Below are 21,339 nucleotides of genomic sequence, written 5' to 3'. Positions count from 1 at the left end.
ATTTGTATTGCTTTCCTGAGGCAGAATCCGCCCCAAGAAAGGTAATGTCGCTATAGACCACCATTGTGAATGGCCCTTATGAGATAAGGGTCTATTCAAATTTACATAAAATTTTCCAACTTTTAGTTCAATTATGGGGCAGAAAATCCTAAAAACGGAGTGTGGGATTCATCATGTGATGGACACCCACTGTTGCTTCACAATTCACCATGATGTCCATTATGCTGAAGAATAGCACTGCATGTCAAATATGATAGAATGTCTAACGGAGCAGGGTTTACGATGTAAGTGTGAACAGAGCCTGACATGCACAGTCCACATGGATGCCTCTTTTCAGCTTGAATCTAAAACTTAAATGATGTCACTTGAGCACCACATCAACAAGATGACATTTGATAATGCCAGTAACTTAGCCCAACATTACCAACATTGATAACATTTCAGAGGTTCTTCCATAGATGTTTGTGTAAACTGTTCCTGCTATATGTGGCACAGTGTGAAGAAAAGAAGGCATTATATATTGAGTTCTCAAAATAGCTGTGTTCATATAACCCTTTATTTCACAATACTAAGCCAAAGTCTACACAACCTAAGAGAGTCAGTACTGGTGGTCTGTTTTATGTCTGCTGGCTTTTCATCATTGGGGTAATGTAGGAACTTGGTATTTTATTAAAGTAAGTACCGTATATACTTGAGTATAAGCTGAATTTTTCAGCACAGTTATTGTGCTGAAAAAGCCTCCCTCGGCTTTTTTTTAGGGGGGGGGGGGGGGGTCTAGGACCAGCCACAATATCAATGTATAGAATTTCCCATAAAATAGTGCAAAAAAATAAAATAAAATAAAAAAAAGTTCTAAATCCCTCCTTTCCCTGGAATACATACAAAAGTAGAAAATGACTGTGAAACACATACACATTAGGTATCCATATGTCTGAAAGTGCCCGGTGTACTGAATATAGGGTATCTGCAGTGCTCCTGTTCCGTCGGGAAGGGGTTAATAGGAGCACTGCAGATACCCTATATTCAGCCAGACTGAATTCCAAGTGGGGGAAGAAAAAGCAGTCCTCAAGCTCAGGGAAGGGGCAGACGGACAACCAAAACACCCCCTCCCCTTTCCCAGCACCCAGCATCTACTGCACCCAAAAACTCCAACCATTTTAATTTTTGAAATTTTCCAGTAGCGGCTTATACTCGAGTCAATAAATTTTCCCAGTTTTTTGTGGTAAAATTAGGGGCCTCGGCTTATATTCTGGTCGGCTTATACTCGAGTATATACGGTATATGGATAGATATCACCTTACATATAGTCAATAGTCAGGGACAGAGCAATAACTCACAGATATAACTAAGTTGCTCAATCTCTGATATTATTTTGTACTCATGAATTGGATCTCACTATGGTTGGTATGATATCCAGACCTTATACTATAGTAGTAATAAATGTATTACTTGTGATAATTATACACCCAAAGTATTCTGTGGCCATATGCAGGGCTACATTTAGAAAGAGTTTCTCTCTACACAATCTTCTGTTTTACATCTTTCGGCATTGCTCCATATATTAGCTATAAAAAGGTTTCTCTTGGGGCCTTCAAACTTTGGTACATATCCAATGCTCATAATAAGCTGATCTTTATTTTGGCAATTCTCTGCTGTCCTTGGACAATATAATGACTCACTGGCACAAATGCAGTTACAGCTCTCACCTACAATATGTAATAAAATGTCTAAAAGGGAGGCTACTACCAGATATCTCAGACTGATAGCAGCGCTGTGTAGGGCATTGTATAGCTGTGCAAACATACCTTTGGTTTGTATGAAGGGCCTGGTGTCTATGAGAAAAATGACTTCTATCTGATTTGTAAATGAACTTATTTGTGCTTCGGGGGTGTGATCGTACCTCCTGGTGCACCCTTTTCAGCTTCTCACTCCTTTTATCTTCTCCCCAAGCCAACCTTTTAAATATGGCAATGGTTTCAGAAGGAAGATGGATGCAATACAGTTGAAGTGGTAGTGAGAAAAGAAGATACCTGGCATTAGGAGTCAAACTGTTCATACAAAGCAATGATATGTTTGCACAGCTCATACTATGCACTACACAACACTGTTAGAGATGAGCGAGTACTGTTCGGATCCAAACAGTAGATCCGAACAGCCGATCCGAACAGCACGCTCGCATAGAAATGAATGTTCGTAGCCGGCATGCGGGGGGTTAAGCGGCCGGCCGCCGTCAAAGCGGAAGTACCAGGTGCATCCATTCATTTCTATGGAGCGTGCTGTTCGTATCGGCTGATCCGAACAGTACTCGCTCATCTCTAAACACTGTTATTAGTCTGGTAAAAAATATGGCAGTAGATTTGTACTGTCCCCAAAAAGGGTCATTGCTAAAGAACTGAATTGTTATACGTGTGCACTGTTTTATATTGTTTTGTAGTATTTGTGAATGGTTATTTGCACTTTTCAGCTTTACACTGAACACTAAGAAGTTGATCAGCAATTTCCATGTTGCTGTGCAAAAGGGATTGGCTTATGTTCTGGATGTGTAGAAGGTGGGAGAAGTTTTAATGGTTGCTAGGAGCCCTCAGCCTTATGCCAGTGAGCAGGGGCACACCGCTAATGAGGCCTCAGGTGGCACTGTCGGAGGGGTGGCAATATTACCATTTTTTTACTCCCCCCTTCCCCCACCAAACTAGCCCAAGACAGGCTGCTCTGAAAACAAAACTGAGCAGACCGTTCCTGCGCTGGCTTAGACCGCTGCGTCTCAGCGCAGGTGGTGATGATAAGACCATTATCATGCCTTCTGCAGACATCTCATGCGCAGATGAAGAAGAGGACGCGGCAGTGGTAGCTCCATCAAGGGATCGCAGGTAGATGAAAATACCTTTTTTTATTTTATTATTATTATTATTATTATTATTATTATTATTATTATTAATTTAATAGGTGTATCCCAAGCAGGTAACAGCCTATTTACCTACCTATCCCCAGTCCTGCTCATGACTGCCCCCCCTTCTGCTATAGGACACAGAAGTGGTGGTGAGCAGGAATGGGCCTGCGAACTCCAACAACTACCACTATTATCATAATCTGGGGTCTTTTAAAACCCCGGAGAATAATATTCGGAGACTCAGGGGAGGTGAAGAAACATAAAAAACATTCTTACTCACCTCTCCTGGATCTGGTGTTACTCTTAGTAAGTAATATCTCTATGGTAATGTCTCAAATGTCACATCTGGGACATTACTAGAAAGGCTAGGTTCACCACTGCCAATGAGTTGCTACTTGTGGGCCAGTTAGTTCCTGGCTAGCTGTAGGCAAGCTTATAGAATAGCACCTTCAGCTCTTCAGGCTAGTTAATGGAAGATAGGGATAACAGGTATCCTGTTCCTGTTTCAACTTCCATTCTATCTCCTATTCATACATTTGCACCTGACACCAGAGGCTCTCCAAAACGCCATCACAGAGTTGACAAGTATCAAGGAATGCTCCAGGGATCCTACACTATTCCCTCAGTGTAACCCCCACATCAATCTCCTGGTCTATGGCCTGTAGAGATATGGACCCAAAAGCCACCATGACCATCCAGACTGCCATCTTGGGTATACTCTTGATTGTGAGATCTCCATGCTGCTGCTAATGTATTTGCTTTTACAATATGATAGAAGGAGAATTCAAGATATTTCTTTGTAGAAATTCGTAGTTTTTTCTGCCAAAAATCCATGCAAAGTTTATGTTGAGTGCAAAAGGTTAATAATTAATTTCACAAAGGTGCTTCATGCACTGCCGTATGTGGCTTAATCTACAATGGCAAAACCTAATGCACATATTAAATATAAAATAAAATCATGTTTAGCCAGCTCATCCAAATAACAAAGTAAAAAAGTAGGACTTTGAAAAGTTGGAAACACTATCACCAAATAAGCACTGATTAGCCATAACATTAAAACCACCTGGTTCATGTTGTATGGGTCCTTTTAAGGTGTTCTATGGTATCCACACTGGACAACCCATTAATAGTTATCAGCAAGTACTATTAAGGGGTTTTCCAGGATCTGAACATTTTTCATACTGATGACTTATCCACAGGATAGGTCATCAGTATCCGATCCATCAGGTTCCAACACCCAAACTGATCAGCTGTGGATAGGTTATCAGTATCAAAAATGTTCAGGTCCTGGACAACCCCTTCAAATCTTTAAGTCTTGTAAATTGTGAGGCGTGGTCTCCATTGATTGGACCATTTTTTCCTTTAATTTTCCATAGATGCTCAATTAAATTGCAATTGGAGCAATTTGGGGCAAGTCAACACCTCAAAAATTATATACAAAAATACGCCCTACTATGATTGGCTGAGAGTTCAAGTTTTTTTTATATGAAACTAATGGAATAAAGTTTGTTTATATCTAAGTTTTGGCGTGCTGAAGTATTATACTACAACACCTAACAACACCAACCTAACATATGTCACCCCTTTGACAGGTCCCATTGTAATCAGATAGTTAGTCATATTATGGCTGATCAGTGTATATTCTTACATCACTTTAATTTATTTTAATTAAAATTGGTCCTAAATTAACTTTACATAGTAAAGTTGTGTCAAATGAGCAATGGGAGCTCATAGTGCAAATGCGTCAGAACATGGGGGGCAGTATAAAATACATGGTGTAAATTGTAATAATGACAATGGTGGTAAAAGCAGCTAATAAAATGTAATTTTGCAAGTGAAGGTTAGAAATCAGATATGTAATAGGTTACTATGGGAAACACCAGTGTTTTTCAGCACAACTTGCTAAACATGACCACTTCTGTGTATAGTGTCAGCCGCATGCACTGTGCACCACACCTTCACAACAGACTCTGCTGTGTGGATTCCACCAGTGGCAACCACTTACCTAGAACAAAGGTAACTGGGATTTGTTCTGCATATCTATCACAATAGAGTGATAACTTTTCAAAATAACGTTTTTGAGAATCTGTAAGAAAAAATCTGTAGCACAAGTAAGAAGATTGTACAATTTCTGAAGTTTGATATTTTATATTTGTGCTTATTATGTAAAAAATAGAAATCTAAGTATAGGTGGATAAGATATATATATTTATTTATTTTCAAAAATGAGTCTGTTGACAGAATCCCTTTATACAAAGAAAATGGCAACAATCAAAGTGCCAAACTTCAGTTATAAGCAGCAGTAGTGTTACAAGTTATCATGGGGTCTACATACACATATAACATTCATATGCACACAAAGAGATACATGCAAAGATATGGAAATGTCTGTATATAATTACGTTAATGCAAATATACAAACAGATATACAGGTCTATCTATCTGTCTGTCTATCTATCTCTATTCATCTATGTGAAGAGTCAGGTCTTAACCTTTTATACAGCTATGTGGTGTATCAATGAAGGCTTGAAGCTAGCACTAGGTTCACACCTGCAATGGGGTTTCCGTTCTTCGCGTTTGCTTGGGGACCCGAAAAACGGAAACTCAATCCGCTTACAAAATGGTTACCTGCAGAATCGCGTGGATTCCATACACCACTGTATAATGAGGTCTGCCAGGTTTCCATCCAAAAAATGCAGACTTTTCCTTCCGCATTTTTCAAGTAGAATGGGGGACAGAATCCTCAAACGGTCACCTAATGCAGGTGTGACCGGAGCCTTAGAGCTAGTTCACACGGGGAAAGTTGACAGTGGATTTTGAGGCGGAATCCGCCTCAAAATCAACTGCTCCCATTGACTTCAATAGGAGCTGCTAGCTTCTTTTTTTCGCTAGCTTTTAGTGGAAAAAAGAAGTGAGCTGCCCTATCTTGCTGTGGTATATGCGGTGATAGGCTCTGGCCCATTCATTTGGGCCTAATCCATCACAGAATGCTGTGACGTGATGCCAGTGCACTGCAGTGGCATACCGTTGTGGCAGTCACGACAGCACGTGCACACGTGGAGCCCCGTGTGAACTAGCCCTTAGTGAAATTAATTGCTTCACTCTTCCAGGCAGTGGTTTTGCTAATGTGACCTGGCTAGGTGACCTTCTATTAGAGTCTGTTCACATTGAGGAAACTGGAACTAATTTTGAAGCAGATTAGTTCCAAAATTAGCCCCAAATTCCTTCCAGAATCTATTTTCAATAGGAGGCAGCAACAGATACAAAAGAAGAATTCTGCTTGATCTTGCAGTGGTTTCCATGACTGATTCATCTGCAGAACCCAGGGTATTAGGCTTACCCTGATTGGTCTCAATGGGGCAGATTTATTATGTCTTGTACATACAAGGGTGTACTCATAATGTTTTGTCCAGGTCAGATTTTTTGCACAAAATATTTTTGTTTTCTGCGCTGCCTTAGCACTTTCAAGCCGAAAGACAGCATGGTAAGAATGTGTAGGATCATCTCCATCTGATTTATTATATTACGGCAGAAATTACAATATAGAGATAATGCAGGATTTACCATTCATAGTAAGTAATGGTCACAGCTCACTTTTTCCTACTTCCTTCACAATGACCACTTCACAGAGCATGGCCAAAATACTCTCCTACAGAATTGAATGAGTTATCTCCAGAGTAAGGGCAGAGCTTGCCCATAATACACTAGTAACTATCAGGAGGAAAGAATTCTAGTTCCACCGTATATTATATATGTTATTTGAGATAAACACCTTTACAAAAGACCACTTTTCAATAATTTTGGGTGGTCATCTGAAAAATATATTTGCAATTTAATTTCCTTTATTTCAAACATACAGTACTAGCATCTGGTACTTGAAGAGGACCTTTCACCACCTCCACTAATTCAAGTTCTTGGCAGCAGCTTTTAATAGGCACCTCTCAATTGATTACAGCACAGTTTGAATTTTTCCTCTATAGCCCACCATTCCTAAGCAACATGTGCAGGTAGTTTTGATGTCTGATGTACTATTTAAGCTCTGTAATGTCAGAAGGGAAATGTCAGGCAGGGGTGTGTGGTTCAGAGCTCCATTCAGAGATGGACAGTATCCAAGCTCAGAATCACATCCCTTTCCTTCTACTGCCTGACACTCCCCCCCCCCCTTTGACAGTACAGAGACTAACTAGCATATCAGACTCCTAAACAAACAACATTAATTGTTCTCGAATCGTGGGGGATAGAGAAAAAATTCCAACTGCACCATAATCAGTGGAACTGTGCTTATTACATGATGTAAAGAACTGGACTTATTGGAGGCAGTGAATGATCCACTTTAACAAGACATGCCATATAAAGTTGTGGTCGTAAGTATTGGCACCCATGAATTTTTACTTAAAAAACGAAAATATCTCTCTCATAAAATTATGGAAATTACACATGTTTTGTTATACATAATGTTTATTTCCTTTGTGTGTGTTGGAACAAGCCAAAAGCAACAGAAAAAAGTCAAACTGGACATAATTTCACACAAAACTTATTTTCCATATTATGGGCAAATAACTTTGTTTCAAGCCTGTGATGCTCAATCAAACGCACCTGTGGTAAGTAACAGGTGTGGGCAATATAAAAATCACACCTGAAACCAGATAAAAAGGAGTTAAGATGACTCAATCTTTGTGTGTCTGTATGTGCCACACTAAGCATGGAGAAAAGAAAGAGGAGAAGAGAACTGTCTGAGGACTTGAGAGCCAAAATTTGTGGAAAAATAGTGTTACATGTCCATTTCCAGAGATCTTGATGTCCATGGTGTGCCACATAATCAAGAAGTTTACAACCCATGGCACTGTAGCTAGTCTACCTGGAAGTGGGCAAAGAAAATTGCTGAAAGGTTGCAACACAGGATAGTCTGAATGGTGGATAAGCAGCCCCAAACTAGTTCCAAAGACATTCAAACTCAGGTTCAGGGTGCATCAGTGTCAGCGTGAACTATCAATCGACATTTGAATGGAACTAAACGCTATGGTAGGAGATCCAGGAAGACATAAAACACAGAGACACAGAGACATAAAAAAGCTAGACTACAGTTTGCCAAAATGTAAAATGAGTAAGCCAAAATCCTTCTGGGAAAACGTCTTGTGAACAGATGAGCAGATAGGACAGATATAGCTTTCTGGTAAAGCACATCATTCTACTGTTTATTGAAAATGTAATAAGACCTACAAAGAAAAGGAAACAGTAACAGCCAAATATGGTGAGGTTTCAAAGATGTTTTAGGATTGTTTTGCTGCCTCTGCCACTGGGTGCCTTGACCATGTGCATGGCACCATGAAATCTGAAGATTACCAAGGGACTTTGAGTTGCAATGTAGGGTCCAGTACCAGAAAGCTGGTTTTGCCTCTTAGGTCATGGGTCTTCCAGCAGGACAATGACCTCAAGCATACTTCAAAAAGTACCCAGAAGTGGATGGAGGCAAAGCGCTGCAGAGTTCTGAATTGGACACCAATGAGTTCAGATCTAAATCTACAATTACAATCTGTAATTGAACACTTTTGGAGAGAACTAAAAATTGCCGTTGGTAGAATGCACCCTTCAGATATGAGAGACCTGGAGCAGTTTGCAAAAGAAGAGGGGTCCAAAATTTCAATTGAGAAAAAAAGTGTAATTGCAATAATTTTCTGGGAAAAATATTTCATTTTCGGGAAAGATTTCAGGGGTGCCAACACTTATGGCCATGACTGTATATACAATACAAGGATGGCATGGGCTTGGGGGCTATTGGTGTTATATTTATATAACATATAAATAATAACTTCTTACTTGACGCGGTCAATAGTCACCACAGTGGCTAGACAAAGGGATGGATGCCCTGATATGATCACATGGTGCTACTGGTGTCCATGGTACCTGGGGGCTTGATGAATGTCCATACATCTGCCTGCTGTATATGCCTATTACAGAAAAGGTCTAATAATCTTTCTGCCAGTTTCACATTGATAGACATAATACACTGCAGTACAGAAATATTGAAGTCTATTGTTGAAGTGATCACATGGTTACGACACAAAAGAGTCAACAAAAGTGTAACTAAATCCACTAAAATCCCTGTTTTGCCTTACAAAATATTTTATTGTGTACAAAAATAAAGCAATAAACTAACTACACATAATTGGCATAACCATATCCATAAAGACCTAAACAATAACATTTATCAGGTTATTTATCTGGCACAATTAACATTGTAAATATTAAAAAAAGTGTTTTTTTATTATCCCACCTCCCGTAAGTGAGCTAGTGATGTAAATGAAAACTTTAACTCCTCCCACAAAATAAACACCCTCATACAGCTCCATTTACAAAAACAAAATTATGGCTCTTTGAAGGTCACAAAAAAATTTTATGAAGTGTTTTAGACACTTTTTACACGTTCATGTAACAAATGGTGTGGTCTAAGTTGCGACACTGTGCACCACATATGTGCCAGAATTCCTGACATAAACTGAACCAACTAATAGCAGGAGTAGTGTTAGACTAGACAACCTAGTAATGTGACAGATTTATCACCCTGCTTTTTACCATTGCCTAGTCTAACTTTGAAAAAAAAGTAGGACAATAATACAGTAATAAAGCATGTGTGTGAGTATACTGTATATACAGGGTGATCCAATGGTATAGAGATGCCATCCTGTGTGTGGCATGTGTCAAAAAGGGCAAATCTTTCTGGTTAGGAGTCTAAACGGCAGTCATTATGAAAGCTAATATCTTGGAACCAAGTATATTTTTTCGATTGGGAAGGGGTGCATGTGACATATGTATCTGGGAGAATTTTATGAGAAATCTAAATCTGTGCTTAAATGTTAGAAATCTTAATTCCTGCCAAAGTTATTACCAATGTTCTCCTTGTTACAAACACATATATGGTTGCAAGATTAACACGGAAGGCAAAGATAGAGATTGTGCTTTCAAAATGGCCATCATGTTGGACACTAACTCACACAGCCAATTCCCAATCACTGTTTTCCATTCATTCAGTTGTCTCCAGACCTTTGGATTAGAATGTTAATTTAAATATTGAAACTTTATTCAGATATAAATGACACAACATTTTAAATGAGTTCTACACCACAGAACGGCACCCACAGGTCATTATCCAAACGGCTGAATGGACTTTGTTGAAATTTCACACACACACAGACATATTGCCCAGGAAGGAAGGATAGGCCACTTTAAATGTGGGTCACTCACCCCAAATTGCCACCGTGACCTCTAAAGAACCCTCCGACTCTGCTGTACAAGCTGGCATTCCGCCAGCGCTGGTCTGTCCACGCACCTCCTATTGGTGCATGGCTGGGTGTGGGCAGCCTATGGAGCCAGGGCTGCGGCACCATATGTTGGGGGCTGAATGTGGGCGTGCCGATTGAGCAGGGAAACAGTGAGGAACATGGCGGCAGCCCACATGGTCCCAGCGCCGCAACTATCCCAGGCCGCCTACACACTGTCACTTCACGGACGGCTAAAGAGGAGTGCACATGCTGGTGGCTGATGCATCCAACACACCACATAACTGGTCAGTGCAGGGGAAACAGGGCGATGGGTGGGGGGTGGCCCCAGGTCGGTGTCCCGGCTGGTGTCCCCAGGGATCAACCACATTCACCCTGAATACATTTCCTCCGTCGGCGTGTGGGCGCAGCCATGTCCCCTCTCCAGACACAAAGGAATTTACATCTGATGTTCAGTAGTATTCTGCCTCAAAATCCCATCGCTGCAAATCCCAACCCCTGTTATGGTTTTGGAAATCGCAGCATGTCAGTTATACCTTTGGAAAGGCCGGCAGTTTTTCTATAGGTAAAATTGAAGCAGAAAGTCCATAGAACAGCACTGCAAGAAAAACCGTGATGTGTTTCTGCCACGTTTTTTTTTCCCACAGCGATTTTTTGCTGCGGTATGCTAAATGGGGCCTTAGCCTAAATCAGTCTCCATTCATTTCAATGAAAGGCAGGTTTTGATTTTCTCAGCCAGTGGAAAAACTAAGCATCATGTTCAATCCTCTAGTAGATTGCGCCTGAGCTTTCATTGAAATGAAAAGAAGGTGGAAAAATGATGCATGGCCAACACGTAATTTGAGGTGGCTTTTAAAAATTCTGAGGCAGATTTTATAAAGCAAAGAAAGGCTAAAGCCCCATGTAGCGGGCTACAGCCACAAAGCGCTTTTCCTCTACAGATTTTAAGTCTCTATTATAGCTATATGTAAAATGCCAGTGTTTCCATAGGTATAATTGACAAGCTGCCATTTACAAAAATGCAACAGTTTTAGAAATCACAGCATGTCCGCTGCGGATATTTTTCGGCAATGTGTGGATGGGATTAGCCAGAATCATTGACTTTGCAGATACTGTATAATACCACAGTTTTTGCTGCGGCATTTCCACCATGGCACAATCATGGCATTTACACTACATGGGTGCCTGGCCAAATTCTGTTTTTGAATGCCTGAAGCATGTGAACTTAGGCTAATAGATGAAAACAGAATGGCACAACATGACTTCCATTTTGGCAACCATGTTCTAGTCAGAATGTATTAACATTTAACCACATATTTTATATATTGGACAATAATAATGGAATATAATATTAAAATGCAGTTGCCATCTATTCTGCTTCAAGTAATACAAGAAGCTGCTATGGCATTGTCCACCAATAGTGTTTACCACTAAGTATAACTTACATTGTAGTCATAAACCAAGTAAGGGGTAATGTGTCATGCAAAGTTAGAAGTAAGTCAGGTCATGTGAGGAAAGTTAGGAATGGTTGACACATGACTGTTACTGCTAAGTAAGAATTGCACCAGTCAGGATAATTGACATAGCTTGGGTATGCCACTGGGAGCTCTGGGTCAGCAAGTAACCCTATACAGGATAGAGTACACGCTCACACATGCTTACTATATGTGAAGGAATATTATACAACAGTTGAGTATTTTACCAGACCTTAAAGTTGGGAAATACGGACCTATTCTTGTCTCTAAGTATACTGCTATTATCAAATATCATTCTAGGGCCACAGCACTGCAAGTATGTCCTTGGAGGACCTTCATTAAAATGACCACCAACTGTGGCAAAAATGCTGCGGGAAAAATCGTGGCGTTTTACAGTCAGGGCAAAGTGGATGGAGTCCCATGCCCACTTTGTGGTAAAATTATGGTGTGGACACGTCACGATTTCCAAAACTGGAGCAGTTCTGAAAATTACAGCATGTCAATTATACCTACAGAAATGCCGGCAGTTTCACCATAGGTATAGTTGTAACAGAAAGACCACGGAGGAAAACTCTGCGAACTTTCTGTCTAAAGCACTGGGGAAGAACCGGAATGCGTTACCACCGTGATTTTTCCCGCAGCACTTTTGTGGGACGTCCCATGGGGCCTTAGTCTAAAGGGTTCCGCAAATTTCGGTAACCGTAGAGGAGGCTGTGGAAAGAGAAACATAAAAAAAGATACTTGTCCACAGTCACAGTCTGATCCAGTGCATGCCATTGCTTGTCACACCAGAAGTCCTGTGTCGCACGTGGCCTCAGCAGTCTCATGCATTGCTGGACTGGACAGCAGTGGTCAACACCTGAGTGTCCTAGCCTCCTCCCAGGTTTCTAAAAATTGTGGACAAGCCTTTAAAAGAAAAATTGTCATTATAATAAAAGAAACACAAGAGCAGCTGTTTTAGGGGTAGTTCACACGGGGCCAAAGGGGTGGATTTTGACAGCGGAATCCACGTCATAATCCGCCCCTTTACAATGGTGGTCTATGGAGACCACTAGTGTTCTTTTTTCCGCTATCAGCAACTGCCAATAGCGGAAAAAAGAAGCGAGCTGCCTTTTCTTCAGGCGGATTCTACGGCTCGCTGAGCTGCAGTTTCTGCCTGGCAGCCGCAACCTCCGGCGTCGGCCCATTCATTTGAGCCGACTCCGGGGTGGGGGAAGCCGCGACTGCGACATCGTGGCAGGCGGGTTTTGACCATATTTTGACTTGGCTCCCCCAGTCAAAATATAGTCAAAATCCACCCCACTGGCCCCCGTGTGAACGAGCCCTTATGTTGCTTTTGTGTATTGTCTGAATGTGCAACTTCACCAACTTCACAATAATTGTAATTTATGCTGTCACTCAGTTCATTATGACCTAGGTTAAATTACATATAAGGAAATAAGTCTAAGGCAAATGATAAAAAGTAGAAACGCTTTGACACAAAAGCACAAACAGAAACCTTCTAAACATTTGTATGTCACTCTGTTCTCTGTCTGGCTGTTTTATAATCTTTTTTTCATGCAAGGTTACCAGACCACCAACAATGAAGAGATGCAATAAAGAAAGATTATATTTTCTAATAAAAGGAATAGTTATGAGACGTCGGTGCTTGATGGACGATATCATCACAATACTCTTATTCATAAGAATTTCTTTTATTCAGAAAAATTCATAAGCATGGTTTCAACCTCATCTGAGATCTTTGTTGCAAAAGATCTTGGATGAGAGTGAATTCTTGCATATATTTGTGGTGCTACAATCTCTTTTCTTTTGTCCAAACAATATCACTATTACCCCCAAGTGCTTTGCATGGATGTAGATTCAAATGGTTTGTCCAGGTGCAAAAATGTTATTGATATGATTTAATAAAACTTACTAATATAGTATAAAAAGCGGATTTGCAGGATAAAAATATTGATGACCTGTCCTTAGGATAAGTCATTACTTTTTTTTCTCACTGGGAAACCTATGTAAAACATAATATTCTGTCTGCTTTCAGCCTCAACTAGATCTTGAGTAAAATAGAAAACGAAGTACCAGGTACACCTTAAGTTACGATAGAAGCACATGCAAGCAAAATCGGCACAACACAAATTCTGAGTATTCTCAATAGTATGACAGATGCAATTTCCTGATCAGTATCCCATGCAGTTTATGGCAGAGAAAGATACACAAATCATTCCATTCAATATTCATAGACTATAAAATCTAAATTTCTTTTCACCAATCATAGATCATTCTGTTATTATTGTAATTCTATACAGAAATGATAACTAGCAGCATGTAGAGTTCTGCCTTGAATACCATGCAAATGATATCAGTGTAACAAATTTCCATGCAAGCTCCACTTGAAAAGCCCACCTAAAAAATAAGCACATACAGAATATATACCATACATGCAATGCACATATAACTATAAGAAAGAAGTCATGTATACCTGTATATGACACTCAGTGTGCTATATAAACTGATGAATAAAAGGAACTCTCTATAGAGCAATTTGTAAATGCTACCTCTCCACTTCAGCAGCAGTCGATGAAACCCAAAGAATGTGGCATTTGCCACTTTACTGGAGTATGTGACTGTCATCTTCTTGTTACTTTCCTGCTGAAAGACAGAAAAGACTTTGTATAGTGGTTCATAACCAATACAGATATGCATACAATTAATGTAAAGAAATATTCAGTATGGTTCACTTGCTGTCTTCCGATTCTGCACTGGAAACCAGGATTGAATACTAAAGGGAGGATTTTTATAGGAAAGACTTAATCTGAATCTATGGACTGTGAAGTGCTGCTCAATTTATGCACTTGATGCTATATGCTATAAAGCATGAGAAGCTCAGCAAGGAGATCTGTAATTTTCTATAGTTGACTCTGAGGACTGTCAAATGCTGTTCAGTCTATGTACATGATGCTATAAATGTGAGGAGCTTAGTACAGTGACACATAGTTCTTCTTGGAAGAGATCTGCAGAATAAAATGTATTGATTGAAATCTTTGCCCTATGTTTAGGAACCCATTGGGTGGTATTAGTAATGTCATGAGTGTTGTGACAGTGTGAACCAAGAGGGTAGTAGAGAGCAGCGTATGTCAGTATGACCTTGACCTCACTCATCCATGACAACTCCAGAGGCAAAGTTGATAGCAGGAAAGTCCTTTTTGTGTCCCGTGAGAAGCCAGTTGGCTGCAGAACAGGCAGGTAGTCTGCCTCAAGAGGACTGGCACCCAGAAGGACTTGATTTAGCTCCGTGAGAGCTGCCAAAGTGCTCAGTAGGGACCTCAGTAAATAAATCTTACCCTTAGAAGTTAAGCCAGGATCATATGGAAGAGTTTGAGCTATTTCATTTTTTCAAAGGGAGGCAGTGACGGCTTAGGTGGTGTAAGTGACGGTTGGGCTGGGGGTAGTGTAAAATTAAAATAAAATGATACTTGGCTACCCTGATCCTCCATATAGGAAAATCCCCTGTTTCCTCTACAGGCTGAGCTGGAAGTGCTGAGGCTCACTTGACCACTGTGTCCAATTACTCATTGGTCTCAGCATTCACTTTGTGGTACCAGTGATGTCCCTACTCATATGTCACCAGTACCCCACATTTGCCTTAGAGCTTCCAGCACAGCCAGTCCTGGCACAGTAACCAAAATAGGCAGGGGTGTAACTATCGGGGTAGTAGCGGTAGCGTCTGCCACAGGGCCCGGGACATTAGGGGGCCTGGTGGTAGCCACTACCACTGCAGATTTTTTTTTTTTTAATAATCCGTTACCTGCTGGAGTAACTCCAGCAGGTAACAAGCCCTGTTTACCTACCGATCCTGACTTCAGTAAGGATCCAGGTTCAGTAAGTGAGAACGGGGGCCCACGAATCCCACAAACACTATAATTATACTGGGGGCTCTTTTCCGACCCCCGAGTATAATGATCAGAGGGCTAGGAGAGGTGAGGGAACATAAAAGGCACTACTACTATTCTGGCTCTGGCAGACTTTTAGGCATATTTGATGATATCACAAACATAACATGGGTCGGAGCCTGCATCCTGCAGACCTCAGAGTATAATATTTATTCATGAGTGGTTCACAATGTGGCACAATACTGTGTGCAGGGGCCACTATGGGGAATAATACTGTGTGCAGGGGATACTATGGGACATAATACTGCCATTCCTAGTTACGCCACTGAATATAGGACACACCATTCAGAGAATCACAGGTAGGTGAGTATCATTTTTCATTTTATATTGCCCCAAGCTAACCCTAGGTTTTCCATTTGTCCTGGAAAACTACTTTAATAAAAGATCTAGTTAAGAATGAAGTTAAACAGAGTCAGACAGAAATAAACACTGTATACTGTAACATGAAGTAAGAAGACACTTTACACTTTTATGGGTGCCCTACAGTGACTCTGAACATCAATCATCATCATAATTTTTACGGCACACAGGAAAAACTGGACATACATATGCTCATATTAATATAAGTTGCTATGCTGTATCTACTGTACATCACAGCTTTCAATGAAATGGGCATTCCTTTTACAAAAATCGTCAAATAAATCTGGCATGTGAATTACTTGTTTATCTTGTATATACCAAATTAGAAAAGGAGAAATGCTATAGTTAATGTGAAGTTTTTAACTATTGTCAAATGCAAATAACAATTGTTATAGGTATGGATGCCGTAATAGTACTTTTAGATGAGGGGTGTCGAAATTCAGTAAAAATAAACAACTACAAATTCCAAACGAAGGCTTTCAACAAAATGTACTTGATGCTTACATATATACACAAAAATCATTCTCCAATTATTGTGAACACAAATAGTAGTTTTATAATCAAATAATCATCTAAATATTAGTGTCATATTATAAAATACTTACAGTACATAACATTGCAGCTGTAAAAGGTGACATGAATAGAAGACAGGAATAAATTACATCCAACCTCATCAACTATGTAACTATGTAACATATGTACAACAATATATCACTGATAAGAAAGGGATAGAAGGGTTATCCAGCTTTTAAGTTTTTAACAAAATCGAACAACTGGGGATTCCCCTCGAATGAACTAAAATGGCTGCCACAGCATGCATTGAGATAAATTATTATACAGAATTGTAAATAGAGAAATCCAGCGTCAACCAGGCAGTATAAAATGTAACATTTATTTTCTTATACTGCAGAAGTTGTCCTATGCAAGTCTATGAGACAACAATGTAATACTCATGACTGTCACTATTAAAGGCATGGTGAGTGAGCACTGTATCAACAGCATAGCGAAACAGCTCATTGGTTCTAGCGATCAGATCCCACTGATCAAAAATTGATGCCCTATTCTATGGATATATTTCAAGAAGCTGGGTAACCCCTTTAATAGAATAGCTACAGTGCTTTATCCTGGTAACAGGTTATCCCATTGTTAAACCCTACAGCTAGACTATGAGAAAACGAGCCATTATTTTAAGTTAAATAGCTCTATGGCAATAAAACATAAACAATTCCATACTATACACTCAACACTTTCTAATATCATCCTTAGTAAAACCATGGGACTCATTCAGTAATAAAAAAAAAACAATGAAAAGGCCACAAAGCTATTGAAGCTGAGGATTATTGAATATCCAATATGTGAGAAACAATCACAATCTGAATAAAAAATGACTAAATTAACAGATGCAGCTAACCATAAAAAAAACAATGAACGGACATGGCTCTAATGAATGAGAATCCATCTCGACACCTTAAATAGAGGACAACAGGTTTGCTCCTCTTTTTTTTGTTCCTTCTATTTGTTCTACAAATAGAACATGTTTTACTCATTTTGTTATGTTAGTTCTATTGCAGATATTAAATTGCACATGAAAAAAAATGTTCCTGCTCCAGAAAGGTCACATTGGCCCCTTGAAGGTTACAGACTGGCAAACAAGTTATCATTTATCTTTTGCCAGAGACCAACGCCTGTGTTTTTTTTTTTTTTTTTTTGTTTTTTTTTATTATTGCCAGGTACATCTGTTATAGCCATAGTTTAGTCATATTACAGACACATTTTGGAAATTAGATTCAGTTCTAGTTTTAGAGCCCAAAACCCACCTAAGATCTTCTATAAAGCCACTTCAGATGACATTAGAGCATTGTATTGGATAAGGTATACTACTAGTTTATTCAACTTTTGTTTTAACGTTGAGGAATATAACACTTACTGGAGTTATTGAATGTGTGATATAAAAATATAGGCGTTAATAATTCAGAAATCTAGAATAAGTGCGGAGTACAAATAGTACAAAAGACAAGACAATCATAAGGTAAGACAGTAAAATATTTATAGCTATTGAGAAGATGTGACCAACCTCATATGAAAATCAGAACAATGTCCTGAATGAATAGTTTTGATGAAGAAGGATTGTGAAGTCCAGAATTGGTACAGTCCCAGCTCCCTGCTGCTAGTAATGGTGTCTCTTCTCAAGGAGCGATGAAGAGTCCCTGGAGACCAGCCTGATGAGCACAGGAGGGAAGGGAGTCTTGTTCACTTGTAGCCTGTTTGTGCCAACATACACTGTTACATCACAGACTGTTCCATGGCACGAAAACATGTAACAGCTGCTGATCTTGCTCTCTCAGTCTATATTTATAAATCCACCTGCCATTTAAAGAACACTATTGACTAAGTGATCTTTGGAGACATCTAGATGTCACTAAAGCCTCACAGATAGCTAGTATGTGCAGTGTGTTCCCACAGAAGCCTATTGTGAAGGAATCTTGAGTACTCTGGAAACTCATTGGAGAGAATTTATCAATCCCTCTATGCCAGGAAATTGGCGTAGAGTAATGATATTATTACACACAGTTGTGCAAAGCTGTTTCTTGCACCAAATGTGCACCACATCACCCTGGTCTGCGCCTTGCTTGTCATACTTTGCAAATATGGGCAGAGCAAGGCGGTATTGGGCGGGGGCACCTTGGACCAACATATTCATTATAACTCAGACTAGTTTTCTGGTACAAGTTATAATAAAATCCAAGCCAGTTTTTAACTGTCAAAGATTTCCTTGTCTGTAGCAACTTCATAAATAATCTGAGCCCTGTGACTGTCAGGGTCTTTATTAAAGTTGTGGTATAAAATGTCAGTCTTAATAAATCTGCCCTATTTACTACCTGGAAATATACATATTTAGTATTTATTAAATGCTAAGTTTTAGCTAGAGGATATTCAGTGAATGTGATTTAGGCATACCCCTCACTGTCTGTGAATTTCTGGAAATATACGTATCACTAATACCTGTAGAATGCATTGTTTATAAAGTTTGGTATATACAATTCACGAGTATTGATTATATGCTCTGTTATTAGAATCTTTGTACCTTTTGCTGTTTGTAAATTCTAACTTTAGTGAAACCTACATAATCACTTTTATTATGCTTTGTAACTTTACTAAGGCTAAGTTCAGACCAACTTATTCAATTCCATTGTTCTGATTCATCACAGAATCAGAACACTGGACCAAAAAAATTGCAATAATGCTGCATGCAGATGGAGGACATTCTGTCTGCATCTGTTATTATTCAATGTAATGTAACAAATGAGACAGGGACCTTCTTTCATCTTTTATATTATGGTTTTAGACATAAAATATAATCATGATTACAGATAGGGGAGTAACTTGTGGTGAGTGTCTCTTCCCAGTGAGACCAGTACTATAAAGAATACAAGATAGTTGGGGGGTAAAGATTTTGCATTAGTGCCCAGGAGTTTCATGCTAAACCTCTGTATGTAGGACTTTATCTTCTTTCCTGCAGTTGTCTAATCATTACGTCCCTGTTAAAGTCTTGGATATGGGTAAAGCTATGATGGGAATATCGGAGTGTACACCCTTTACTTAATAGGAGTAAACCCAAAATGACAAAATGTGTAAATTTAGAAGAGGGGGTCTGGCATTGGGAGGTGAAGGAGGTCACATTAGCATCACACCTAAAAAAAAAAAAAGTAACTTAAAATCTAATAATCTCCAGGATGAATTGTTACCCATAGAGAATATTTTAGAAATGTACAGCTACCACATGCTTATATGAGTTACAGATCCAAACAGTTGACTTTTCAGTCCAAAATAATCTAATATTAGTTAGATAATTGATCTCTTGATAGCTCCGGGTCCAGTTATGTCAAGGGGGTCATCTGGATGAGTTGAAATCCCACCTGTCTCACATCTGGACCACATAGGCTTGGTGGTGAAATTAGTGGGGTTTGCTGGCTAAACATCATGCTTTTGGCCAGTTTAACTGAGGTGCAACATTTTGGTTCCAGATTTTTCTGTTGGTTCCGCTTTTTTTGTTGCAGATTTTGCTGCATGTTTTTGAGCAGAAGGGTTTTACATTTCTCAGTCCTTTTGAAGCTACTCTTGACTTTGGCTCCAAAAACTGCAGCAAAAAAAAAAAAAAAAAAAAAAAGCTTTTCTTTAACATTCTGCCCAAGCCTTACAGTACAAGTGGAGTTTTATGGATATGTTCATTCAATATAATCAGGGGTAGACTCGCCTTATACTTTACTGGGTTGATTCCTGCTGGTATGGTCCTTTTGACCACATACTGAGCCATCTAGCCTTCTGACCCCACATATAAGTCCTGTTTATGATTTCTACTTTTTCCATAGCTCTTCTATTTGGACAGTATAGGTCAATAAGCCTGAAATCTGAGGAAATGTGGGTTTGCAAGCAGACAAATTCTGAGTTGGAATCCACCGCAAACAACATCTCCCGACATGCCTTTTCATTTCAATAAGAGTCAGTAGTAGATTTTTTTCCTATGGCTGAAAAATCAAAAAAGGAAGCATCATGATGACCTATCTTCAGGTGGCTTCCACTTCTTATCCTCCCTCCCTTCATTTAAAATGGCTTTGAATCCGCATAATGGAATGGCAGTAGTTTGTTTTTTTTTGTTGCAGATTTTTCAACAAATTTTGCTTATTTGAGCTAAAGCCAGAAGTGGATTGAAGGGAGAAGTATACAGTAAGTGTCTCCTATACACTGAGGACAAAAGGGTAACAATGTTTTAGTTATGCAGATTCTTGTCATGTAACTTCATTGTTACTGTTTTGCTTTGAAAATTTAACTCACTGAGCTATTAGGGGAAGTCAGAACAGATTGCAATTTGTAGAATACAAGAAGAAAGAGATTTCTCCACCACCAGGAGCAAAACAGTTACATGACAAGTATCTGCATAACTAATCATATGCTAAATAGTTGCAAATCAAATGCACGTATGAGATAGTCAAGACGATTGTCTATAAAATGATGGTTGTCTAACATTAGAATTTGTAGTGTATGGTGAGATATGGAGCCCGAAAGTCAAAAGTTCAAAATATTGTTACCCTTTTTGCTCAGCAGTGTTAATTTCTAGAGATGAGCGAACACTAAAATGTTCGAGGTTCGAAATTCGATTCGAACAGCCGCTCACTGTTCGAGTGTTCGAATGGGTTTCGAACCCCATTATAGTCTATGGGGAACATAAACTCGTTAAGGGGGAAACCCAAATTCGTGTCTGGAGGGTCACCAAGTCCACTATGACACCCCAGGAAATGATACCAACACCCTGGAATGACACTGGGACAGCAGGGGAAGCATGTCTGGGGGCATAAAAGTCACTTTATTTCATGGAAATCCCTGTCAGTTTGCGA

General features: G+C 39.5%; 1 protein-coding gene across 4 annotated transcripts in view; it reads right to left on the bottom strand.

Moving 5' to 3' along the window:
* The window catches only part of BEST3 (bestrophin 3), a 36,899-nt gene extending 18,731 nt beyond the window's left edge, over window positions 1-18,168 (bottom strand). For 2 of the 4 annotated variants that reach the window (XM_075274421.1, XM_075274423.1), the window contains exons 1-3: window positions 18,021-18,168; window positions 14,116-14,282; window positions 4,893-4,987 (exon numbers count right to left, since the gene is read on the bottom strand). In XM_075274421.1, coding sequence (XP_075130522.1) covers window positions 4,893-4,987; window positions 14,116-14,267 — 247 coding nt within the window. In that variant the 5' untranslated portion in view covers window positions 14,268-14,282; window positions 18,021-18,168. Of the gene's footprint in view, window positions 1-4,892; window positions 4,988-14,115; window positions 14,286-18,020 lie in introns of those variants that run through there. The other 2 variants (XM_075274422.1, XM_075274424.1) reach the window with 2 other exon arrangements.
* Between the last annotated feature and the right edge of the window lie 3,171 nt (window positions 18,169-21,339).

The sequence above is a fragment of the Leptodactylus fuscus genome, chromosome 5, assembly GCF_031893055.1.
Source record: "Leptodactylus fuscus isolate aLepFus1 chromosome 5, aLepFus1.hap2, whole genome shotgun sequence".
In the NCBI taxonomy this organism is placed as follows: domain Eukaryota; kingdom Metazoa; phylum Chordata; class Amphibia; order Anura; family Leptodactylidae; genus Leptodactylus; species Leptodactylus fuscus.
This window is presented reverse-complemented; position numbering and strand designations above follow the sequence as displayed.